The 11,326-nt window shown below is 52.5% G+C and overlaps 2 protein-coding genes across 2 annotated transcripts; both read left to right on the forward strand.

Moving 5' to 3' along the window:
* Window positions 1-859: 859 nt before the first annotated feature.
* On the forward strand, window positions 860-2,302 carry IUM83_19933 (polygalacturonase; the record flags this gene model as incomplete). The annotated part of the gene is made up of 1 exon (XM_067945003.1): window positions 860-2,302. The coding sequence occupies one exon, from the start codon at window positions 860-862 to the stop codon at window positions 2,300-2,302; it is 1,443 nt and encodes a 480-aa protein (XP_067780832.1).
* Window positions 2,303-4,942: 2,640 nt separating this feature from the next.
* IUM83_19934 (Polygalacturonase) lies at window positions 4,943-6,142 on the forward strand (the record flags this gene model as incomplete). Its single annotated transcript, XM_067945004.1, has 1 exon — window positions 4,943-6,142. The coding sequence occupies one exon, from the start codon at window positions 4,943-4,945 to the stop codon at window positions 6,140-6,142; it is 1,200 nt and encodes a 399-aa protein (XP_067780834.1).
* Window positions 6,143-11,326: the final 5,184 nt, after the last annotated feature.

Here is an 11,326-nt window from a genome sequence, read left to right on the forward strand (position 1 = left end):
TCTCAGTTCACGCACCACTTGTCGGGGTGGGCTTCGTACTGCATCGGGTTAAACGGAAGAGCTCTAGAGACGAACTAACTCATCTGCTAGGGAAGAATCCCGCATGACGACAACCAGTAAACCCGTTGCTTATTCAGAGTCCAACATACTAATGCTCGTTGTCCAGGTCGTCATGCGTGCGCAACTAATTGTTCCTCGAAGCGAGAGAAGTACGTCGTACCGGGCACTCGGAGCCTATTCACACGTACCAGCCCTTCAATGAACCTACTGGGTATGTGCCCATGAATGTGGCCCCGGCACACCGCAAAATGACAATCTTAATTAAGGCGATCAGCACGTCGCGAAAAATGCAGACTCGTTTCCCGCTATTTCGTGAGCTACTAGAGTCACCTCTACGATGGCATATGTTTGGACGAAACCCTGGCTGCGATCTACGAACGAACGCCAACTGCATGCCAAGACCTATTTACCAGCCTCGGGCCAAGATAGTGCCGAGACTTGGCACTGTCGCCAGGGACGGCTCGGTCCACATGGACACTGGTCACTCTGCGGAATCGAGTTGTGCCGGGCGCCGAACGCCGACGCTCGCTTCAATGAACCGCCGCTAGTGGCAACATGCTGGTGTTTTCTAGCGCTGTTCGAACGACAGATGTACCACGTGCGATGCTCTTGCGGACACAACGGAGCCGTTGATTGCAGCTCGGCAGCTGCCTGCTGTGGTTGTCTCCGTTGTACTAGACCTGGGTCGAGTCTCTTCACATCTAAGTTCATTCCGCAATTTACATCGGCCCGAACACCTCCGGCTCAACCTCCACCGCAAATACCACTGCTCCCACCTCCCGACGCGCCGGCTGCCAACATGAAGCTTCTTCCCACCGCGCTCGCTGCCTTTGCGATCTTTGCCGCCACTGTTGATGGTTCGCCCATGCTGCGCATGGCAGCCGAGGGCAAGAGCAGCCACCACCACTCCCAGCAAGATAGTGAGCAGCAACAGCAGCAGCAGCAGCAACAACAACAACAATTAAGTGGTAGTGGTAGCAACACCACCGAGACCAGCCACCACCACTCTCAACACGCGACTCCGGAGCCCCAGCAGCAGCAACAACAACAACAACAATTAAGTGGTAGTGGTAGCACGACTCCGGAGCCCCAGCAACAGCAACAACAACAACAGCAACAGCAACAGCAACAGCAACAGCAACAGCAACAGCAACAGCTGAGCAGCAGTGGTAGCAGCACTGCCCCCACTGGGGGTAGCGGCAGCTCGACCAACGCAGGATCTATCGCCAAACCCACCAGCGGCGGTAGCGCCTGCAACCTCACCGGCACCTACAAGGCCGGCACTGATATCTCCTCTTGCAGCTCCGTCACTATCGGATCGCTGACGGTCCCTGCTGGCGTCACGCTCGACCTGACCAAGACCAAGAGCGGCGCCACCATCGAGTTTACGGGCACCACCACCTTCGGCACGAAGACGTGGGAGGGGCCACTCGTGCTGCTCGGCGGAGACAACCTGACCGTCAAGGGATCCGGCATTCTGGACGGCCAGGGTGCTTGGTACTGGAAGCAGGGCACCTCCATCAGTCGCCCTGTGTTCTTCCGCCTGCACGGCGTCACGGGCTCCACGCTCTCAGGCTTCACACTCAAGAACTCACCCTTCCGCACCTTCAGCGTCCTCAACTCGCAGAAGACCACCATCAGCGGACTTACGCTCGACTCCAGCGCCGGCGACGGCACGGCAAAGAACACGGACGGATTCGACCTCAGCAGGAACGACGGTGTCACCATCACGGGCAACAAGATCTACAACCAGGACGACTGCCTGGCCATGCAGTCCAGCACCAACACCGTCTTCAGCAACAACTACTGCAGCGGTGGACACGGTGTCTCCATCGGCTCCCTGGGCGGAGACACCGTCGACCAGTCCGACACGGTGTCAGGACTCACGGTCAGCGGCAACACCATCGTCAACAGCGTGAACGGCATCCGCATCAAGACCATCATCGGCCTCAAGGGTCTCGTGTCCAACGCCAAATACACCAACAACAAGCTGACGAACGTGAAGAACGCCATCGTCATCCACTCGGACTACAGCAAGTCCAAGGGCGGCTACACGGGCTCGGCCACCAGTGACGTGAGCATCCAGGGCGTGACCATCTCGGGTCTGTCCGGCACAGCCACCAACCTGTACGACATCGTGGCGAACCCCAAGGCGGTGTCAGGGTGGACGTTCTCGGGCGTCACCGTGAGCGCGTCCAGCAAGGGTTCGTGCAGTGGCCAGCCGAGCTCCATCACGTGCTAGGTGGAAGTCTAGACCGTCGTCGCGGTTGCGTGTAGCGCGGAAAGCGTGCGCGGCGGTGCACGAGCAAGAAAAGTGCTGCGGGCTGTGTTGGCTTTCCTTTACTTTGAGTTTATTGGTAGATGTCGCGAAGCTGCTACGAAGCGAGTAGCTGCTGTTAGAATCCTCTCGATTAATAGATGTTTGCTGTGTTCAAATGGTTTGCGGTGTGTTAGGCGCTGGTGACCCACTATTACTGTAAAAGTGGATGGACGACTGCGGGACGGATTTTGCAGTGTCCACCTAACTGTGGGTTCAATAGTATTACAACTATAGCATGTGCGAAATCTTTCGCCGTGATAGAGACCGTAGATAGAGATAGGCGTCATGTTGGATACTCGGCAATTGGTAGCGGGCCTTCGGGATGACATGAGCTCTGGATACACCATTTCAAGGATAGATTGAGAGAATTCCAAATCAGCCAAAAATCAAAAGAGGCACTGATGAGGTTTCCGGGGGGGGGAGGGGGGGGGGGGTGGGTCTGATCATCATAGAGTGGGAAAGTAAATGGCTCTGGACATAATATTCAATCTCGAAGGTGATAAGATGATAGGAATATGCGGGATTGCCAAATGGTTCTGGCGGTTCTCAATATGAAGCACGTCTTCTCTCAATTTGACCCTGAAAATGGTGTAATACAATCGTATATAGTTGCCAGACAGCATGCAGATGTCACAGTGCTGAACTAAGTTCCCTTGACTTGGCGGAGACACCTGCCCTACTTGGCTCGCCGGAGACTGCTGGCTTACGTCGCTCTGGGTGGCTACATCGTTTCCGTAAGCAATGGCCACAAGAAGGCGAGGAAAATGAGCGGATGTGTGAACAGCTTCATGTGTGGAAGGAGATGGTCGTGATCCACTCCCTCAGACGTGAATCAAAGAATGAGAGAAATATGAAAACGTAATGCGAAGTTCTGGGGTGAAACACACAGGCCAATAGGACTTGAATCTCTGCAGTGGTCTAGAAGAGTGGCTCTTCGTAGGCTCGATGGCTTCAGCTAGTGGCCCTAGAGGCTCAAAAGGATAGCATTGAAGTTTGCCACGATCTGACGCAACAGTCGTCGTTTGCTCGGCAATGCCGACGATGGTTTCCACCCGATTGCGTGGCGATTTGTATGAATTTACGTGTCCACGAACTTGAGCCGTTATGCAGAGGTGTCATCAGAGTTCGTGATACGTGCATATCGATTTGCTCGCCAGTACACTGTGCACTCGCATACATACCGGTAAGGCTTACAGTATTAATACAGTTCTTGGAGTGCTGTGCTCTGGTAACTATTACCCTTATGCTATCGCTCCAAAGTTGTCGATCTTTTCCGAGCGAATGCGATCGTTGACAAATTGTCGACAGCATCTTTCGGATCGTATTATTCTCGAGTATGGACCGATCCAGATCATGTTCAAAATACTACCGTACTTTTACATAGGTTAATCGGGAGTTCCATTGTGGACGTGACTCGGGGTTTCCAACCGCATCCCCTCAAACCCCGTCACGACGACCTCAGGAAAGGAAATCATTCACTAGGAATGCTTTGGGGTGACTCACTTAGACGTCAAAGCGCCAGCTTCCAGCAGGCTCCGAAATAAATACCTAAATATTCGCCACCAGGACAAGTACCTGGGGCCTTCACCACGTTCAGATGTGCCCATTTCACACCGGACAACACGATACACAAGTTGATGAATCTAGAGTTTGCGTGTTGGTGCCGCCAACTTGGTGGTGACGTATGCTTCTCGAGAAACCGATGGGAGGATAGTTTTGAGTCAACTCAGGACATTTCGTTAGATTGCAGCGCATGGCTATCATTCTTGTCCGCTGGGATCGAACATCTTATGAGATGCGCATACCGGATCGACGACACGAAAGTATGGGGAGCTCGAACAGTACAGTAAAAGCGCGTCGGTCGTTGCGCGGGTTGTGCGGCGCGACTACTGCTAAGTTGTGTCATTTGCATGGCACCACACTCGAAACGAGAGAGGCACACATGGTAACGCTTTGTCCAGACTAAAAGGTATACTTCGAGGTAAGTTTGAAGTTCAAATTTACTGAGTATTATACCTCAACATTTGAACACTCAGAGGTGGAGGTAGCTTTCAATCAAATCCCTTCTTGAACAAGACTGGCGCCCCCAGCCGCGTATTGGAGGTAGATGTAATTCGGGGAAAACACTTGTTGTACTCAAAAGTTGACCTCTAGTATCTCTTCAGAAATATCTTTTCGCAAAAACGATGTGCAGCCAGCGCTGGCTGCTCCAACGATTCCTTTGATTTGCTCACTTGTGGCGCTTGATCAAGGCCTGATGGACAGGTACTGTACACGTACGGAAACGACGTGCAGACCATGGCGACCAACGGCAGCTGCTTCGAGTGCAGTGTGGGACCCCAGGTTTTTTTATCCAGCCCTGCTACATGTACACCGGTCGAACAGCATGGCGAACTAATGGCCCTGGCTCAACTCGACGTTTACTAGGTGCCCCAAAGAGTCACTCGTTTATTGAGCTTGTTACAGCACTCGCTTGGTCAAGCTTGTCCAGTGTCCTCAGTTTCCAATTTGCCTCCAGTGGAGTACCAACCCTACGGGACCGAACAAGCAAGTGCCTCGACGATGAAGCTTATCTCCACCGCGCTTGCGGCCTTCGCACTCTTCGCCGTAACTGTCAACGGATCATCCATGCTGCGCATGGAAGCCGAGAGCAAGAACAAGACCAGCCACCACCACTCCCAGCACGCGGTGCAGACTCAGCAGCCGGATCAGCAGCAGACCCAGCAACAGGACCAGACCCAACAACAGGACCAGACCCAACAACAGGATCAGTCCCAACAACAGGACCAGACCCAACAACAAAACCAGACCCAGCAGCAGCAGCTGAGTAGCAGCGGTAGTACCAACACGGGCACTGCTAGCAGCAATGCTACCACCACTAGCAGTGGCAGCTCCACTAGTGCCGGCACTTCCACCAGCACCACCAGCGGCAGCTCCTGCAACCTCACCGGCACATACAAGGCCGGCACCGACATCTCGTCCTGTGCCTCCATCACCATTGGATCGCTGACGGTCCCTGCTGGTGTCACGCTCGACTTGAGCAAGGCCAAGAGCGGCGCCACTATCACCTTCACGGGCATCACCACCTTCGGTACGCAGAAGTGGGCTGGCCCGCTTGTTCTGCTCAGCGGAAGCGACCTGACCGTCAAGGGCTCTGGTACCCTGGACGGCCAGGGCGCCTGGTACTGGCAGCAGGGTCAGTCGATCACCCGCCCGGTCTTCTTCCGCCTTCAGAACGTCGCCAACTCGAAGCTCTCGGGTTTCACCCTCAAGAACTCGCCATTCCGCACGTTCAGCCTTGTCACGTGCCAGCAGACGACAATTACCGGTCTGCTGCTCGACTCTCGCGCTGGTGACGGCATCGCTAAGAACACGGACGGCTTCGACCTGACCAAGAACGACCACATCACCATCACGGGCAACAAGATCTACAACCAGGATGACTGCCTTGCCATGCAGTCGAGCACCAACACGGTCTTCAGCAACAACTACTGCTGTGGTGGTCACGGTGTCTCCATCGGCTCGCTTGGTGGTACCGCTGTCAACCAGGGTTCCACGGTGCAGGGCCTGACGGTTCAAAACAACACCATCGTCAATAGCGACAACGGTATTCGCATCAAGACCATCATCGGCATGCAGGGTCTTGTCTCGGACGTCAAGTACGTGCAGAACAAGCTGTCGAACGTGAAGAACGCCATCGTCATGCACTCGGACTACAGCAAGACCAAGGGCGGCTACACGGGCTCCCCACCAGTGCGGTGACGATCCAGGGTGTGACTATCTCGGGACTGACCGGCTCGGCGACCAACCTGTACGATATCTGTGCGAACTCCAAGGTGGTGTCGGACTGGACGTTCTCGGGCATCGAAGTGAGCGCGTCCGCGACGGGCAAGGCGACCGGCCAGCCCAACAGCATTGATGTGTAGAATCAGAAGGCGTGATTTCGGTCTGGTGCTTAGATTGGTGTCCCAATGGCCGACATGAAGGCTGATGCGTATAGGGGCTTGTGTCAATGCAATAAATTGGATGTGTGCTTTTTTAACTCCGTTCCTCCCTTCGACTCGTCAGCTGACCGATTAGACTATAATAGCCCATGCGACTGACCCAAACTGTCTTGGAAATGTTGAGCTTCTACTCCAGTGGCTACGACTTTTCAGGAAGCTGATAACTAAAATTAAATAGACACCAGTGAGCATCATCAATGTAAAATAAGCAAGCAGTACCTGCCCGGATATGGTCGATAATATTCGCCTGCATATTGAGTCGTGAAGGGCAAAGCAACCCTTGTCGACCACACTGTAAGAGTGCGATTATCTGAAACGGTCACCCCGCAACTCCCCTCTCTGCCTGATTAAGCCTGTGTTGTAGCCGAAGCTACACTGTGTAGCCATTTCTGGGGCCTAGCCCACCAACATCGACACTACAGAAGATGTACAGCTGCGGCAAGTAAGGTTGGTTGCTCAACTGCATCAAGTACGGACTGTTATGCAGGTGTAGGCAATACGGACGGAGTGTACCATCGGAATGGTCACGTCCAAGAGCATGCATAGGACAAGGGTAGCTAGTCCAAGCTGACGAACTGCTCAATACATAAGTACATGTATTGACTTATCACTTCTACATTTCCTTCGGAAGCGATACAACAGCCTGTCACATGTAAAAGGCGTGTTTTCCGGAGGGGTGCCCACCCTGACATGTTCGAGCGAGCGGCGCAAGTGATGCGCAAAGCGCTTCACTCGGACCCAGTCTTACCAGCTCATACACCTTCAGTAGGGCACTCCAAGTATCTACTCTTTTTCGACGGAGGTTCCCGTGGTAATCCCGGACCTGGTGGCAGCGGAGCAGCTGTGGTCCGGGTCGGTGAAGGGTGGTGTGATTTTGAAATCTGCTGGGTTGCCAGCATGTCTTACGCGGCAACGTCGACGACGAACAACGTTGCGGAGAACATGGGGTTGCTAACAGGATTGCACGCCTGTTACAGGTACAAATGGGTGCCACTTCACATAGCACGCTAATTTTACATCAACAGCAGAAGCGACGACCTCCGAAGGCTAAACATCTTATCCCGCTGTACTGGCGAAGTCGAAGGGTTGCGGATCAACTTGCAGTGCTCACTTGGCAGCACCATCTACGCTCTTACAACAAAATGGCCGATGCGCTAGCCAACTTAGCGATGGACACACGACGTAGTATGCAATGCACACCCAATCGAGTCATCGGCTCCACCTCACTTTGGAAGGATATTCACTCCTTTGCTGCTAGTGACGTAGGTCACTGGCTGGAGCGCAACAGTGATGAGAACTCTTCGGGGTTCGGAGCCTCCACACCTTAATGGTTGGGGGCGGCACTGAGTGTACCAACTCAGGGCATGGCAGTAGGGAGCTTGGTAAGAGACGAGCTCCGACTAGGTCATAGATGTCGTTAGCCAAGACGTTAAGTGACATCAATGTACCTCAATGGAAAAACAAAACAAAACAAAAGGCGTGTTTAGTCCGTGTGGTGCGGAGAACCTCGGAATAAATTTGCTGTTCGACCCTCCGCGGTAGAGATGAGCTTGCACAATCATTAGACTTGATTGGCAACAATGTACCTCAAATAAAAAGCAAAACCAACCCTACTTAAGTACTAGTATTTCTTAAAGAGGCTCTCGCTTGATGAACTTAAAGGGCGAATGCAATGCTAGCTTTTTTGTCAGCTTTTGAAACGCAGCCATTTAGTGCAGCTCGAGGCTATTCTCGCGTTATCTTTTAGTACGGAGTGTCCATCTGACTGCACGTCAAAATACTCTTGCAACTTTAAAGTTGGAGTATGGGTTATACCTACTTTATAGGTCAGGAGATGGAAATGAACAGTAACAAAGCTCAACGGAGGTGCGAGGACGAAGGAGACAATGGCCGATTTAGTCTTTAATGTTAGTAGATGTATTATGCTCTGCGGAGGTGCTCTAACACTGCACCAAAAAATCTAGCATTAATTCAATATTGCAGATTTCATAATTACGGTCTGCCTGTGGAACACCTCATGTTTTTCACTTTTCGGATCATACTACCTCGAGTAGCACAATTCTACCTCCGACTGAATCATCGTTGATAACAGTGATACGCTTCACGCCAGTGTGTAGCTGACCATCATGGTGGGTAACGCCATGGTACGCATGAACACGCGTATCATGGCGCTTTGCTGCGCGTACGCCGCGCTGACAGAAGTACGTCGCGCGTACGCCACTTTCCGCCTGGAAACGCGGGCGGACCCCGGATGGGACTGAAACCATAATTTAATATTCATTGTAAAAAGATAATATCATAATTTATTAGATTCAATACCGGAAATATAATAATTTCAAAATAAATAATTATTTTATATAATTTGGATTTATATTTGGTAAAATATCGTCATCATGATTGTGTTGTATGTAGTAAGCCGACGGCACGAAAATCCGTAAGACGATTGAATAAAAAAAAGTGTTTCCAATTGGAAACCGTGCAAATGCAATTCAACACCATCGGTTGCGCGACTATTGTTATCGTAGGACGAGCATGCGTTGAAGCGGGGCTGCAGTGGCGCCCAGACAAATTCACAGTCTTTCAATCGGTGCCCATGCCAACAAAGCAATAGTAGCTGTGAACTACCGCAATAGGCTGTCTCAGTGAATTCATGTCATGCCTGTTGAAAGAGTTAAGCACGTCACGTTGTAACGTTCACAACGTGTACACAATTCACTATTAGTGCCTTAGCTGCGCGATTCGAGGAAAACACTTGTTGCACCTAAAAATTGCTCTCCGGTTATTACGGTATTTTGTCCGAACGACCGGGGCTATTATATTAATAGTTGCTTTTAGGCGAGCCTACCCGCGTTTGGCCCCAAATCGTTTGGCTCGATCAACAAAACAATGCAATGGACACGTTGCACGTGCGATCGACTACCGGTAACCGGACATATTTTCAGGCACGAGAAGTGTCAAAGAGGGGTCCCCCGCTTCGTTGAGCCGGATCACACTGCCGACCAGCAAGCGGCATGCCCTGGCTCAATTGAACGTTCGTCCGGTGCTTCAACACGGCACCGAACTGCAGCCCGTCTTTGATAAAGCTTGTCCAGTGACCTCAGTTCCCAATTTGCCTCCAGTCGAGCACCGCCACCAACTCACACGGCCACATCGACGATGAAGCTTGTCTCCGCCGCGTTCGCTTCCTTTGCGCTCCTCGTCGCCACCGTCAACGGTTCGCCCATGCTGCGCATGGAAGCCGAAGGTGGAAAGGGCGGCCTCCCGAAGCAGGGCCAGCAACAGCAGAGTAGTAGCAGTTCGTGCAACCTCACCGGCACGTACGAGAAGGGCACGGATATCTCGTCCTGCAGCTCCGTCACCATCGGATCGCTGACGGTTCCTGCTGGCGTTACACTCGATCTGAGTAATGTCAAGGACGGCGCCACCATCCAGTTCACGGGTACGACCACCTTCGGCACACAAAAGTGGGTTGGGCCACTCGTGCTGCTCAGCGGAAACAGCCTCACGGTTAAGGGTTCCGGTACCCTGGACGGCCAGGGAGCCTGGTACTGGAAGCAGGGTGAGTCGATCACCCGCCCGGTCTTCTTCCGCCTTCAGAACGTCGTCGGTTCGACGCTCTCGGGTTTCACCCTCAAGAACTCACCATTCCGCACGTTCAGCCTTGTCACTTGCCAGCAGACGACGCTCAGTGGACTCTTGCTTGATTCGCGCGATGGCAACGGCATCGCCAAGAACACGGATGGCTTCGACCTGACCAAGAACGATCACATCACCATCACGGGCAACAAGATCTACAACCAGGACGACTGCCTCGCTATGCAGTCGAGCACCAACACGATCTTCAATAACAACTACTGCTGCGGTGGTCATGGTATCTCAATTGGCTCGCTGGGTGGCAACACCGTCGACGATTCCTCCACTGTGCAGGGTCTCACTGTCCAGGGCAACCACATTGAGAACAGCGACAACGGTCTCCGCATCAAGACTATCGTTGGAATGAAGGGTCTTGTCTCGAACGTCAAGTACGTGCAGAACCAGCTGTCGAACGTGAAGAACGCCATCGTCATGCACTCGGACTACAGCAAGTCTAAGGGCGGCTACACGGGCTCCCCCACCAGTGCGGTGGCGATCGAGGGTGTGACTATCTCGGGACTGACCGGTTCGGCGACCAACCTGTACGACATCGTGGCGAACCCGAAGACCGTGTCGGACTGGACGTTCTCGGGCATCGAAGTGAGCGCGTCCGCGACGGGTAAGGCGGTCGGTCAGCCCAACAGCATTGCTGTGTAGATAGAACGAGTGATTTCTAGTGTTGTAGACGGCGTCCCAATGGCCGACGTGAAGGCCGATAGAGCGTATAGGGGAGTGTGCCAAACTGATAAAATTTGATGGGATTTCTAGCTTTTGAATTCTACGCCTTCGCTGTTTATGGTGTGTGGTTTATATGCCCGATGAAGGCAACAGTTTACCTTGAACCCAAACAAGTATCAATATCATTACTACCTACAGACTGTAGGCTACAGTAGTATAATTTGTTTACTTCAAGCTCTGTGAATGCCATCAGTGGCTTACACGTGGAATAAAATTGAACGGAATCGGTCCATGAAGGGAGTGTGGAAGTTATAGGTGCTTTTATCTCGACGTGCTGAGTTTGGTGAAAAGTAGAGGAAATGTCTCTAGTTTGCAGGGGTACAGTAAATGAAGGCTCAGAGTGAACATTGAATATTGCAGTACGTAGCAAGATGCGAGCATGGCGGCAGGCTTCATCCATCAAACGATCGCCATCGAAAAGTACTCAAGCTTGGTCAGAAAAGCACCAAGGGCCCGTCGCAGGCTGCGGTCTAAACGATGCTCCGCAACCACGAGAAGCTCTCCAAGTTGCCGAAGAAAAACTACTCCTACAAGCAGATCACCGACCCTGTTATTGACGGGACATTCTTTT

The sequence above is a fragment of the Phytophthora cinnamomi genome (genome assembly GCF_018691715.1).
Source record: "Phytophthora cinnamomi strain GKB4 chromosome Unknown Contig124, whole genome shotgun sequence".
NCBI classification, from domain to species: Eukaryota; Oomycota; class Peronosporomycetes; order Peronosporales; family Peronosporaceae; genus Phytophthora; species Phytophthora cinnamomi.